At 39.0% G+C, this 15,205-nt stretch overlaps 2 protein-coding genes across 2 annotated transcripts in view; one reads left to right on the plus strand and one right to left on the minus strand.

The window, feature by feature from the left end:
* Positions 1-947: 947 nt before the first annotated feature.
* LOC125003472 (85/88 kDa calcium-independent phospholipase A2-like) overlaps positions 948-15,205 on the plus strand; it is a 34,535-nt gene continuing 20,277 nt past the window's right edge. Inside the window, exons 1-3 of the mRNA XM_047577426.1 lie at positions 948-1,043; positions 1,959-2,060; positions 2,154-2,227. Of these exons, the coding sequence (XP_047433382.1) occupies positions 948-1,043; positions 1,959-2,060; positions 2,154-2,227 (272 nt within the window). The remainder of the gene's footprint in view (positions 1,044-1,958; positions 2,061-2,153; positions 2,228-15,205) is intronic.
* LOC125003865 lies at positions 9,298-11,262 on the minus strand. The gene is made up of 5 exons (XM_047578105.1): positions 10,836-11,262; positions 10,352-10,651; positions 10,029-10,262; positions 9,824-9,928; positions 9,298-9,660 (listed from the first exon to the last, which is right to left on the minus strand). The coding sequence occupies exons 1-5, from the start codon at positions 10,888-10,890 to the stop codon at positions 9,317-9,319; spliced, it is 1,038 nt and encodes a 345-aa protein (XP_047434061.1). The 5' UTR covers positions 10,891-11,262; the 3' UTR covers positions 9,298-9,316.

Genomic DNA, 15,205 nt, shown 5'->3' on the forward strand with positions numbered 1-15,205 from the left:
TCTCCCTGTGTCTGCATGGGTTTCCTCCCACCTCCAAAGACATGCTCGTTAGGCTAATTGCATCCACTAACAACATCCTGTTGCCAGACATCACAGGACACCCTAAGAAAACCCATGTCCATTCTCTGATGAGTCACAACTGTTTTGGAGGCTCAAGTTAGACCAACACAATATTAGGAAAGTGGTCATAATGTTATTCCTGATCGGTGTACATAGTCCCATCTTTCTCTTTGTCCCTTATCAAGTTGTCTGTTGAGTTTCCTCTGTGTACTTCTGAGTTTTTATGACCCCGTTTACCGTGCAGGGCTTTTTGTTCCAAATTTAGATCATTTTGATAAAGTTTATTCCCTGTCCTTGTCTCCCCCTTGTGTCCACATCTGAGTACTACCTCTTCATCACAACACAACATATGTCTGTGGAGGTTCTCCATATATTTAAGCTCTAACAAGGCCAGCTGGACTAGACCTTCCTGTTAGTGGTTCCTGTAATCCGTCACTAGTTGAAGGGTGCATGTTTGTGTTCACAAAAAAGTCTGAGATTCAAACAACGAGTGACGACATCACATAAAGGTCAAGTGTGGCCTGCTGCTTTGTTGGTGTTGAAGCTCTGGGTTTAGATGTTGTTGGATGGAGTCATCGTTTCAAAAATCAACAGGGTTCTTATAGGAAATGTCTTCTGTCCATATCCATTTACTAAAATATGTTGGATTATGTTTTTTTTTTAGAAATTTAAATTTGTTGGGGGAAATTAAAAAATATATATAAAAAATACATTTCTGATCAACCAAAGATTCTGTGACCCCAGCCCTGCAGTAGGCCCCCTGTTGAAGACCTATGCCTTAGCATATTGAATCATCTGAAAAGCAACGTGAGGGGTTCTACTAGTACCAATGCTGCCACACAAACCACAAAAAAACAGGGCCACAGGTGCTCACGTACTTCCGACCAATGGGGCGCTTCCTGGACGGAGGGCTGCTGGCCAACAACCCGACTCTAGATGCCATGTCAGAAATCCATCAGTACGACAAGGCCTTCAAAGCAGAGGTAGGAGAACAAGTACGTTATTCATGTTTTATGTTTCATCTTAACAAATTGAATGACTAAATATGAATAACTTAGTCATTAAAACTGCATGTTATTAATTGGCTTTATCTTTTGATGTTTGCAAACTAAGGAATTAAGTCTGTACTTTTCTATATATATTATATATATTTCTATATATATATATTTTAGAATATGCTTGGTTCTAAACTCAAAATGTTTTTCTGTAATGATTCATTTTGTATTTATTTGTTTCTGTTTCACTGTCTGGTAGCAGGTTGTTTACAGTGATTACTGTGGCTGTGGATGCTGCCACGTTTCTAATTATTATCATAACTTTGTGCACGTGGTAGAAACAGACATTAACACACGCCTCAGTCTCTTTAGCTCCATCATGCCACAGTGTGGTACCACATACACACAGCAGAGGGTGCATGTTTGCAGTTGTGGAACAGCAGCAGTGGCATTGCTATATTAATATACTACTATTTTTAAATCCCACTTGTTACCTACCCACCCTGACTGCCTCCCTCTATTCAAATTTTTTATCCTTTATTATTATTATTATTATTATTATTTTTATTATTATTATTATTATTATCATCATTATTATTTATAGAGAACTGAGAGAACCGAGACCCAGCCACAGGTCACTGTTTTAATGCCAGGTGTGAACACATCAGCGATCGACTCGTCATCACATCACTCAAGATGCGCAAAAGGTAATTACAGGGTGTGAAAGGGACCAAAAAGGACTGTGTAGAGCAATAGACAACAAATAGAATCACACTGGTCAGAGTCTGTCATAATAAATATGATGTGGATCCAAGATGCTCAATAGTATGAACATAGGAAATAGCAGTGTGGATGGTATGAGAAGATTTTCTTAGTGGGGTGTCTCCAGGTAAACCTCCTCAGGTGGTGGTGAGCTCCGTGGATGTTTTCCAACCCTCCAACCCTCTGGAACTGGCCAAGAGCTTTGTAAAAGCAAAGGAGCTGGGAAAAATGCTGATGGACTGTGTGAGTACAACACGTTTTTCAACATATACATATGTGTTATAATTAGACAGTTTCTACGTAGTTGTTATAATTGTGAAAACATCTTCCTGGAAGTGTACAGACTCTGACGGCTGTGCAGTGGACAGGGCCAGAGCCTGGTGTGAAATGATCGACACCATCTACCACAGGTCAGCTGACTATTAGTTCTCCTTTTAGCTACATCTTCTGTCGTTCTCATGTCTTCATCTGATTAAAGTTGACCTCATCCACCCTTTTTTTTTGTCACAGACTTGGCACGACTTGCAAAGAGCAAATATTTATCTGCTGATTTTAGTCAAACCTCCTGTTAGTCAACAAGATAATGTTCTGACCAGACTCACAGCGTGCAACATAAAATTAGATAGATAGATAGATAGATAGATAGATAGATAGATAGATAGATAGATAGATAGATAGATAGATAGATAGATAGATAGATAGATAGATAGATCGATCGTTGTGATAACAGCTTCTCAGTTTTGGGGAAATCCAGAAGTTGATGTGCATTTGTTTTATTATAGCAACTATTTAAAGGCAGTGCAGCAGAGTTTTTTTTTTTTGCTCTCATTGGGTCAATCCTCTGATTACGAGGAACTTGTGAGGAAATGATGCCAACTAAGAGGATATTGACTCACACACTTTTCATGTGTGAACAAATCTCATGGCAAATAAAGAGGAACCTTTAAAGATTCAAGACGTTTATTGTCATATGCACAGTAGATACAGTGAAATTCTTACTGTGAATTCTCCCCTACCAACAACCCTAAACCAATAAAAGAAATATCAAACCTCTGTTATATACCTAATTAAAGCAAAGTGCATGTGGAATGTGTTATATTAACCTAATTAAAACCAGAGTTTGTAAAGTTCTGCTATAGATACAGTCAGTGGGAGCAATGGACACATGAAGCAGAGTGTGAGCTGTTGAGGGTACGAACTGTGAGTCTTGTCGTCCTCGATGTCACGCTCCTGTAGCGTCTCGCCGATGGCAGGAGTGATAAAAACATTACCCTGCTTCTATTAATGTCTTGTAGTTGACTGTAACAGTTTTTCTTTTCTTGCCTTCTTGTCCTGAACAGGACAGTTGACAAACCAAACTGTGAAGTGTTTTACACATGACTGTGTTAACTGTGTTTTGTGCAGACTCAGTCCCCAGCTGTCTCAGGAGGTCCTGCTGGATGAGGTGAGCGATATAAAATAAGAATAAAATAAAAAACGACATAAAATAAGACTAATATGTGAGTTCACAGCAACACATGTGCAAAACATGGCAGGAACTGAAAACTAATGCAGGAAACAACAGAGTCTCTGTAGCCTATTGAAAGGCCACGTATGTAGCATCTCTGAACCCGTCATTACTGTGGTTTACTAGGTTTACTCCTTGTATGTGAGTTGAAGGAGAATCTAGTTTTCATTTCTTCAGCTGGTACATACAGGGGAAATGAGAAAGAGAAAGTGGTATTAACTGAATCTAAAGATGAATAGCCCACGCACTGACTGACACCTCTCCACGGTGTCTGAGATAAAAGTCTCCTCCTCGTTCCTTTTTCACTGGTTCCCAATTTTCACCCAACAAAAAATTGCAAAGAATCAATATATAGTGTTTTTACTAATGCCATATTATTGAATCTGTGATACAAGCAGAAAATCTGCATTTTGCTGCAGTGTAGTTTGGATGATGGTGGTGGTGATGAACCACTTCTGCCTTATGTCTGGGACCCGTATTTGTACCTTTCTTCTTTCCACAACACACTTCCACACATCTGTTATCTATTTATACTCTCGTTCAACCTCACACATGTTAATAAACTGTCTAAACAATACACAGTTAAACCTCCCAGTCACTGTGAAAGTGTCTTGAGCGCATATTATTAACTTATATTATTGAAACTGGCATGAAAACGAGACTTGAACGATCATTTATGTGAAGGACAAAGGAGAATTAGGAATTAATTGCTGCTACTTTCACAACATAAACAGGAGGCAGCAAAGTATTTTCCATTGTTTATTTTTGTTGTATATTAATTGCTGAAGTGTATACTAGTATGGTAATAAAATATATTAATATTAATCTCTGATGTATCCATGACTGATTTGTCCTTTTTGGGTTAGCTAATAGGATTCTTATTTAATTAAGAAAATCAAAAACATGTCACAAGTGTTAAGGTTGTTGGTTCATATTTATTGTGTTGAGTTACACTTAGATGAATTGTAAAACAAGACGATAATATACAAATAGACAAATATCCCACAATTATGTCATTCAGTAGCTTTATTTTTGAGAAACACGGCATCTCCATGGCAACGTGTCCACCTGTGAGCTAATTACCGTTGCTAACATTAGCTGCTTTTGGAACATTACAAAAATGAGAAAGAAGCAAAGTAAATGCCAGATGAAGGAGTGCCATTAGTTCACAGGTTTGAGATCTTTCGCCTCCAGCTAAGCCCCGCCCCTCAAGAAACGTCACACTGTTTACAAACTGTGAGGGGGTCTATATGACAACAGTCCACTGGTATTTTCTTAAATGTGAACTTTCCTGTTGCCATGTTTTGTACGTACTTTAATAGCTACAGTGTACAGTACAGTTGTCTTGTAGCCTATACACTGTGTGATGTATGTAGCACTGTAGCAAACAAGGCCTTGTTACACTTGCTGCATCTGGTTAGTCTTTGGACTGAGATATGGAACAGAGTTTTACCTTTGTGCTTTGAAAAAAACAAAACAAAAATAAAAATCAGTTTCTTTGTGGTATCTGTTACTCACAGTGAGATATTTGTTGCTCAGCATCTGACTGTGAGAATAATAAAAAGCCTGAGAGAGTCACACACAGTCATGGAAATGAACAAACCTGTATAAAATGTTCATGGTTTCAGTTCCTGAAACATGTGGTGGACGTCTGAACTGTACTGAAGTACGTAAAGCAAAGACTCAGACTGCAGGAATTACAATTATTCTATCTGTCTGACTGACTGTCTCTCTGTCTTTCTCTCTACGTTCGTTATTGTATTCTGTCTCTTTAAGTTGTCCTTTGCTGTCTTGTAAAGTCTCTAGGTATCTTCTGTTTGGTCATTGAGCCTGAAAGTAAAGAACAGAATATTTAAACAAGTTAAAGTTAAAGTTTGTCTACAGTCAGAACACGAGGAAACCTTTTTCGTAGCCAATCTATAACCCAGGTTGTTTTGGAAAAGCAGGATATACTCACTCAGAGCTTCAATTGGACCTAAATTTGACAGCAGCGTAGGGGACCATCTCTTGGTCTTGGGACTGAGGTGGGTTTACGAGGGAGTAGAGAGGATCTGTGTTGTTCTCTGAGAAGTGGATTCTGCTGTAGAGAAGTTCCTGCTCTGCTGGTTGAGCTGAGGAGTCGTCATCACCACAGTTGATCTGATGAAACACCAGAGAAATTGAATTAACTGTTTAGTTGAGTTTTTGAAGTAACGCTGAGTGACACACTGAAGTTTTTGCTTTTGAACTAAATGAAAAGGAGCAAAAATTTTCTTTTCTTTCTACTCTCTGTTGTCACCCACACAGCAACCAGTTGTCTTTAGTGATGTTGACTTTTAACCGATACACAACAAGCTGCACAAATGGCAGCTGAAGATGAAGAAATGACACCAAACAGAAGCAGTTATGTTACTCGACTGATTTGGTTCAGTAATGTTTAACGTGGAACACACCACTGAGATGTGTAAAGTTTATTAAAACTAACGTAGCAGCACAATAAACCTGTGACAGCACCTGAAAACAAAAACATACAGAAATGTGTCTTTATGAGATTGTGGTGTTAGCTCCTGGCCAAGCTTCAAAACCACAACTAAATTACTAAATGAGCAGCAGAGCCATTAACGCAGATATGAGACGTAGTGTTTTACCTAAGATTATACATGAAGCTGCTGTTATGGTGTTATTCTTACAATATGGACACACCAATCTGAGACATCTGAGAACCATCATCAACAAAGGCCATCGATGATGTTACCTCACGTCTCCTGAATCACGCTGATCTGTTGATTTATGGTTTATCTATGATCTTTACTTTTGTCTCTTTTGTTTCTCTTCTCATGTTCTGGTTCTAAGCTGAGCAGCCAATCAGAATGATTTCTTTGATCGTTTTTCCACAGTTGATTCAACCAGTGTTGCAAGATTAAAGTGTTTCACACCCGACTGAGAGGTTTCGTTGGGCAGTTGTTGGCAGGTGAACAAACTTTCATCTGGTCTGGGATCAGTTTGGTATTTTTTGTAAATACTTTTCAATGCTGATTTTTAACAAATCCATTTAGAGAAAGATGTGTTGTGTCTTCACATGACCGTCAGTGTCTAAACACTAGAGAAGCTTTATAGGCCTGTAGTTGAATACATGATATTAAATGGCCTCTTTGTAGCCAGATGTGAGTAGTTGTAGTACATGAAGCTGTGGTTTGTTGCGGTTTGTCTTCTATGTTCCGGCTTCATCGCTTTTTATGGTCGTCTACAACAAAATATTGACCAATATTTCAAGCACTTTTGTTGGTTTTTGAATGTTTTTTTCCTTTCTTTTTCTTTCTTTTCTTTTTTTTTGAGCTGGAAACCATTAGTGGTATCTAGCAACACACTGATACATGAAAAGGCTGAGGTCAGACTAGTGGCAGTACATACAGACTCTCGGTCGTCCCTACGCTGGGAAACAGTTAAATGTCGGCTTGGTGTATCATAGCTTTAATTTTATACCACAATTAAGCCTGTTTATATATATATATATATATATATATATATATGCATATATTAGGGCCCGGACTTTAACGCGTTAATTAAGATTAATTAATTTAATCTTAATTAATTAACTACACAAAACTACTACACGCGTTAAAAAAACTAACACATTTTAATCGCACTTATATTTGCACCACGGAACATTTCTCACTGGACAAGTTTCTGACGAAGCGATTATAGGCCTACTGGAGCACAAAAACAGTCGCCGACACTGACCACTGCCTGAGGAGTTTTAATGTAGCCGAACGCAGCTCAAACCGACCTGGTCCCTCAGCACGGCAACCAAGCCGCAACCGAGGTTCATTAAAAAAAAAGAAAGCGCTCGTTGCGGTGGCGGAGTTTCCTCTGCTGCAGCTGAACAGTTGACATGTGGTCAGACATAGATACAAACCTGTCACTGTCTCACGGTGCATTTCATTGTCAGAGGACTTCAGCCTCAGAGCTCTCTGTCTTCAGACTAATGGAGCCTGTGTGATTGGTTACTGAGTTTTATTAATGTTTACATCAAGCTGAGTTCAAAATATGTTTATGCTACTGTGAATTGCATCCCTAGTCTGTTGGTCTTGGTTAAGTACCACCTTGGAAAAAAAGTAAACAATGTTTTGTTGCTTAAGCTCATGTATTCACTCATTACTCAATGGTAGATACCAAAATATTATATATATATTTTTTCAGTATGAATGTTTCTCCACTCATTGCTAAGCTAAGTGGCAACTGAACTGAATTGAAAATATATATATTTTTCAGCGACGAACTTTCTTTCAGGTTACTTGTAATATTTTTAGCCGTAGACATTTCCCTCGGCCTCCCACCAGATACCACAAAAAGGCTGAGGTCAGACTAGTGGCAAAACACACAGTCCCTAACAGTCGTCCCGATGCTGGTAAATAGTCAAATGTTGGCTTGGTTTGTCAAGGCTTTAATGTTATACCACAATTAAACCTGTTTTATATCTGTTTTATTTATATATATATATGGCAACTGAACTGAATTAAAATTATACAGCTCATTGACACCATTGTAAACGTTACCTACTTTACCCACCTACGTTGTTTTGAGTTGTGTGTATTGTCTTACTCTAGTAAAGTAATTATAACCATAGAGCTCTTGGTTGGGAGGGTTAGCATGACATAGCAGATACACAGTGGTTGAAGCTACTATTGGATATGTATGTGAGATAATATGCTTATTAAAATAAACTAATTCTGTATCAAAAACACAAAATTTTATGGCAGCTCTCACAGGCTGTTATAAAGTCAAAGTACCTTTCATAACATTGGTGAGCAGAATAAATTGGACTAAATACTAAAATGATTGAATTACTGGCCGAATATGGGATCCACCTCCAGGACCTGGGACAACATATTAATGTAACATGGAAAGAGCTGCCAGGGCCAAACCAGACAGAAGCTGCTCTTCTGACTATATGATATAACATCATTAAGACTCAAATGAAGCAGAGTTATTCATTTTGTCTTTACCTGCTCCAAGTTGTCCAAGGTTTCATTCACAGGAGATCGACTGGAAGTTCTTTTTTTTCTAGAGAGTGAATATTAAAACTTGGTTAGTGTGTGAATTATCTTGTGGGTCGCTAATCTCAGAAAGAGCACTGTGATGTTCACCTAATCCACAAGAAGACGGTGAGAGGAAGTAAAACAAGGAGAGCTGCAGAAACTCCTGCAGCTGCTGCTGGGTTCAGTTTAGATGTTTGTTTAGTTTGGACAGTGAGAGTCTTTAGAGCTGAGTTGATGTCTCTGTTGGTTGTGACAGCACAGGAGTAGTTTCCTGCATCCTGACTGCTGACTGGGTCTAGAAGCAGGTGTTTGCTTTGGTCGTGTGTCAGGTTCAGAGGTCGATTGTTGAAGTACCAAATGTAATTTGTGTTAGCAGGTAGAGGACAGCTGGTCCTGCAGGTCAGTGAGACTCTCTGACCCTCTGTCACCACTGGAGAGGGACTTATCTTCACTTTCAGATCTGAAAGACAGACAGATAGGGTAATAAATGTAAAAGAGACATTCCGTATATGAGGACATGTATTGATTGCTGGTAGGACATGAGTAACAGATTCTAATTACCTGTGACAACCAGAGAAACTCCAGGAGAAGCAAACACTTGTTCATAGTTTGTTTTGATTGTGAAGATGTATTCTGCTGAGTGATTCTTCGTCAGGTTGTTTAATGTGAGGATGTAATGGTAGTTCATGTTGTCATGAAACTTCACATTACGTGTCTCTCCAGTCAGCTGTTGATCTGCCTCTTCAGTATTTCTCTTTACTTTATACCAAAGTTTATACTGTGACCGCTGGTTGTCAGGATGAGAGTATTCACTGGAAATGTTCACAGAGGATCCTTTCAGAGCACAGATACTTCTACTGATATAATTCACTCTCCAACATTTCTTCTCCTTTACGCCTGAAATATTGATGGAAGACAAGAGACAGATTCACTTTAAGTAACTATTAAACTCACTTTGAATAATCTTTAAATCATTATTCATCCCTGGTGCAAGATGTCAACTTCCTAGAAGATAGAAATGTTTGAAACCAGGACCTTCTCCAGTGACTAAAAACATTTAAAAAGATACTTAAATCATAAGTTGGTTCATACTCACAGACGTCAGCAGAGCGCAGATCCTCAAGACCTTTTAGAGCACAAGACAAACTTCCTTTGTAAGTGTTGGTAACTAAAACTTGTTGTTTCTCCTTGTCTCCGACTCTTTGTCTGTTGTTAAACCACATAAATGAAGTCAGATTGTCAGTATGAAGACAGCTGGTGTTACAGGTCAGTCTGATATGACCTGGTTTGTCTGTAGGAATCCTTTGGACGTGGATTTCTGTTTGAGGACAATCAGATATATTATCATTAGTGTTTTGATATGGTTAGATTACAGGACTTTATTTCAGTCATAAAAAATAATTAATTTTAACCAGTGAACGTATGACTTGACAGAGATCAGAGGGGTGGTGGTGGGAGGAGTGTAAATGAGGAAACTTCACCTCTGGGATATGTGATGGAGCAGGACTCATCTACTGACGTCTGCTGATAAGAACACATTCTCCCTTTAGCGTAGGTCACACTGAAGCAGGTCGGAGTGACTGAATCTGAACAAAACCAAACACGTATCATCAGTGAACTGGTGAACACGTGTTTTGAGGAAGTGTCTGAAGAGTAGAAATAGAGTTTGTAACTGTTGTGACTCACCCACTGAGACTTCAGGGGCTCTGAGATCCTCGTAGCCTTTGACAGCACAGGAGTATGTGACTGCTTCCTCACTGCTGACCAGCTCTTGGTACCAGGGAGACCAGTCCTCATAGAGAAACTCTCTGTTCTTGTACCAGATGTAGGCTGCAAGGTTTTCAGTCCGAGGACAACTGGTGCTACACATCAGTGTCACTGTCTGTCCCTCTGTGGCAGGAATCACCTTTACCTGCAGGTCTGAGATGGTAGTTTATATAAATAACAATAATGCATCACATTACTCTTAAAGTGATCAGTCTGTAATACATTAGTGATAAACACTGTACCTGTAACATGGAGGTAAATTATGTTTCGGCTGCAGTTGTCTAGTTTGTTAGTTTCTGTGCAGCAGTAATAGTTTATATCATCTTCTTTTAGATCATTGATTGTCAGAGTGAAGTTACTCTCTTCTGACACACTGTACTTTCCTTGATTCCCATCTGTAGAGATCTCAGTAGGAACATACATTGAACCACTCATGTAGACAATGTACCATCTCTTGTTTGCAGTGTGACGTTGACCTGAGCAGGACAGAGTCACTGATGAACCCTTTAAGGCACAGATGCTGGTTGGTTTCCCCTGAACTCCTTTAACAGAAGATTTCCTCATCAAACATCTGGACACATTTACAACGTTAACATGACTTCAAGACCTCATAACATCAGAGAATCCGCTGCTTTAACTATATAAACGTTTACACTTAAACTCCACCAAGAAATATTAAAGTTACATATTTCAAGTAATATAAGGAGAAAAAACAGTCGTTCATACCTGAGATGTTCAGAATCAAAGTCATAATCAAACATCCAGCTTCTACCAAGAACATGACTGTTGTCGACTCCAGCGTCTGATCAGGAAGTTGATTCTTCTCATGAACTTATTAAAGCTACAGCTGTTACTGTGAGACTTTATCAAATGTCCTAAACATGAATGAATGGAGGTTAAAATCGTCAGCAGTCTTCTTACAGACTGAAGACAGAATGAACTATTGGTTAGAGTGAGTGTGTCTACAAGCAGCTTCACACCACAACTATCACTTCCTTCTTCATGATGACTTTGAGGAAGAAGAGACCTCTAGTGAACAATCTGTGTAGTGCAGGACTTATTACAGTCAGTCTGTCTCTTTCTATATATGAGGGTGTGACTGCAGCTCATTCAGTCTTTTCCTGGTTGTTTGGTTCTGTAGTTGTGTAGCAATTTCCAGTCAGTTGAAAACATGAGGCACATTTTAAAGAGACACTAGTATTGATTTCACTTGATGTCATTTGTTTCTCACTGTATATTTTATTATCATTCTAATATTATTCTTCATGGGGCAGCATAGCGGCTCGGTGGTCAACACTGATGCCTCCCAGCGAGAAGGTCTGGGTTCAGGTCCAGTTCTAGGTTTGGTTTGCATGTTCTCCCTGTGTCTTCATGGGTTTCCTCCCACCTCCAAAGACATGCTCGTTAGGCTAATTGCACCCACTAACAACATCCTGTTGCCAGACATCACAGGACACCCTAAGAAGACCCATGTCCATTCTCTGATGAGTCACAACTGTTTTAGAGGCTCAAGTTAGACCAACACAATATTAGGAAAGTGGTCATAATGTTATTCCTGATCGGTGTACATAGTCCCATCTTTCTCTTTGTCCCTTATCAAGTTGTCTGTTGAGTTTCCTCTGTGTACTTCTGAGTTTTTATGACCCTGCTTACCGTGCAGGGCTTTTTGTTCCAAATTTAGTACATTTCGATAAAGTTTATTCCCTGCCCTTGTCTCCCCCTTGTGTCCACATCTGAGTACTACCTCTTCATCACAACACAACATATGTCTGTGAAGGTTCTCCATATATTTAAGCTGTACCAATTTCCAGCTGGACTAGACCTTCCTGTTAGTGGTTCCTGTAATCCGTCACTAGTTGAAGGGTGCATGTTTGTGTTAACAAAAAAATCTGGAAAAAAAATAATGGTCAAGCATGGCCTGCTGCATTGTTGGTGTTGAATAACTTAGTCATAAAAACTGCATGTTATTAATTGGCTTTATGTTTTGATGTTTGCAAACTAAGGAATTAAGTTTATACCTTTCTATATATATATATTGCTTGGTACTAAACTCAAAATGTTTTTCTGTAAAAATTAATTTTGTATTTATTTGTTTCTGTTTCACTGTCTGGTAGCAGGTTGTTTACAGTGGTTACTGTGGATGCCACATTTCTTTTTTTGTTTCATATTTTTATTAAAGTGCATACAAAAGTAGCAAAGGCACTTACATGGTATGTTGGCATCAGCATTACACATGTTTGAATACAGCTTTAGATTTAGGATCGTTTTTTTTTTTTTTTTTTTAAACAAACAACGATTACAGAAATAAAACCAAATAAACTATACAGTGTTTGGTACTTTGGTATAGTCTATATAAAATGATTACATGACATGACAAATGAAATACAAAATTAACAATATAAAAATAATAATAATAATAATAATAATAATAATAATAATAATAATAAAATGTATTTGTGCAAAAAAGTCCATAAACGGTTGCCACTTGTTGTAGAATTTGCTCACAATGCCCCTTCTTGAATATCTAATTTTCTTGACTTTCAAAAAGGACATAGCCTCTTTAATCCATTGTGTACTGGAGCTGTTGTAGATTTCCAATTCAGAAAGAGGTGGCGCTTAGCAATTACTCAAGTAAAATCTATCACTTCCCATTCTTTAGTAGAACATAGAAAGAACAAAAAATACCTACCCTATGAAAATCCTCAAAACATTTCAGTCCCTTATCATGCCATAAGGAGAAAGTGGGATCAGTAAACGTGGGTTTACACACAGGGTTTTTTAACAATGGGGTTAAAACTGTGGGGGCAGTAAATTTAAACTGTTTCCTAAACTGAACCATATCTTGAGTGTGGCGTTAACCACCAGTTTGGGGGTAAGACCAGAGAGGTTGGCTGTCACCGGGACGGTCAATAAAGCAGAGAGAGAGAGACTGGGGAGCATGACTGTGCTTCCAACTGGTACCAGGGTACATCAGTTGACCTAGACCAGAGTATAATTCTAGTTATGTTCACGGCCCAGTAGTAGAATTGAAAATTTGGCAAAGAGAGACCGCCATAGAACTTATAATTTTGAAGTACTTTTTGTCTAACTCTAGGTGTTTTGCCATTCCACAAAAAATGACAGATGATCGAATCTACCGTTTTAAAAAAACTTTTTGGCAAAAATATAGGCAAGCATTGAAAAAGAAATAGAAATTTTGGCAGGACACTCATCTTGACAGTATTTATTCTCCCAATCAAGGAGAGAGGGAGGGAGCCCTATCTTTGAAAGTCTGTCTTAATCTCGGCTAAGAGGGGGAAAAAAAGTTTTACAATAAAGAGATTTGAAGGACCTGGCTATGCCAACCCCAAGGCACCTAAATCCCGAAGGACTCAATTTGAAAGGAATGTCTGACTGGGAGAGCTGCATCGCTGGTTTATTGACTGGATAACATTCACTCTTGGAAACATTAACTTTATACCCCGAAAACCGTCCGAATCTATGAAAAAAATAAACAATAGAAGGGCAGGCGCTAACTGGATCTGTGACATATAGTAACAGGTTGTCGGCGTATAATGACAATTTCAACTCTGTGTGAGACCTGGCGATGCCATTAAAAGTAAGAGAGGTCCTCAAACTCACAGACAAGGGCTAAATTGCAAGTGCAAACAGGAGAGGGGATAGAGGACAGCCCTGTCTGCAACCTCTACTTAGAAAAAAGTAGCTGGAATGGGTGTTATTAGTGGTAATACTGGCACAAGGAAGTGTATAGAGAAGGTGTAACCATGATATAAAACTTTCACCAAATCCGAATTTGGCTAAAACTGCAAAAAGATAGTTCCATTCAACACGATCGAACGCCTTCTGTGTCAATCGCAATCACTACTTCAGGAGTGGCACTTGTTTCCTTAGAGACAAAGATTCGAGATAAACAGAGTGGAGTAATGGAATAAGTTTGGCCCGAAAAGCTTTGAAAAATTCGACCGGAAACCCATCAGGTCTCGGGGCTTTATTATTTTGCATACGTTGTAAGGCTGAGTTTAATTCTTGGATGGTCAGAGCAGAGTCTAATTCACTAACCAATTCTGGGTTTATGGAAGGAAACTGAAGTTCGTCTAAAAATCTGTGCATATCAGTTGGATCTGATGAGAATTCAGACTACAGGGACTCATAAAAAGATGAAAAAACAGAGTTAATAACAAGTGGGTCCTCTTGCAATGCTCCCGATCCGTCTTTAATGCGAGGTATTAAACGCGAGGCAGCTTGACGGCATAATTGGTGAGCTAGTAACCTACCAGACTTGTCGCCATGTTCGTATTATCTGGAATGAGAATGAAGCAACAGGCGCTCAGCCTCATTAGTTGTGATGACATCTAGCTCAGTTTGTAAGACCACACGCCTCCTTGAAAGATCAGAAGGGGTGGCTGCGAGTTGCTGGTCTACTGACTCTAAATCAGATGAGAGCTTCTGAATATTTAACATCCTTAATTTCCTTGTGTGTGCAGTGAGTATGAAATTATCTGACCTCGCAAATACATTTTTAAGGACTCCCATAGTAGTGCATTGGAGATAGGTTCTGATTCAGATTGGTTAAGAGCAATATAATCATCTATTGCACTTGCAAGGAATTTATGAAATTTGTCATCCGATAGAAGTGAGGTATTGAATCGCCACTGGGTGGGATAGCGAGGCCCGGAGGAAATCTGAACATCTATGGACACCGGTGAGTGATCTGAAACAATGATTGGGTGATACGACACATTTGTCACTTTTGGCATAAGTTTAGCGTCTACAACGAAATAATCTATTCCAGAGGAGGTCTGATGCACATGCGAATAAAAAGAATATTGCCTACTGCTCGGGTTCCGAAATCTCCAGGGGTCAACATAGCCATTGCCAGACATGAAACTGCAAAGAGCCTTAGCCATTAGTGATTGGGATGAGCCGGGTTTGGAACGGTCTAGTTGAGGATCAATAGCACAGTTCATGTCCCCTCCAAAAATCAAAAAACAGTCACTCAGATAGGGCAGTTTTTCAAACAACTTGTTCATAAAACAAGGATTGTCAAAATTTGGTGCGTAAACATTGACTAACAGGACAGGCACACGAAATAGAGT

This window comes from Mugil cephalus, chromosome 2, assembly GCF_022458985.1.
Source record: "Mugil cephalus isolate CIBA_MC_2020 chromosome 2, CIBA_Mcephalus_1.1, whole genome shotgun sequence".
NCBI lineage: Eukaryota > Metazoa > Chordata > Actinopteri > Mugiliformes > Mugilidae > Mugil > Mugil cephalus.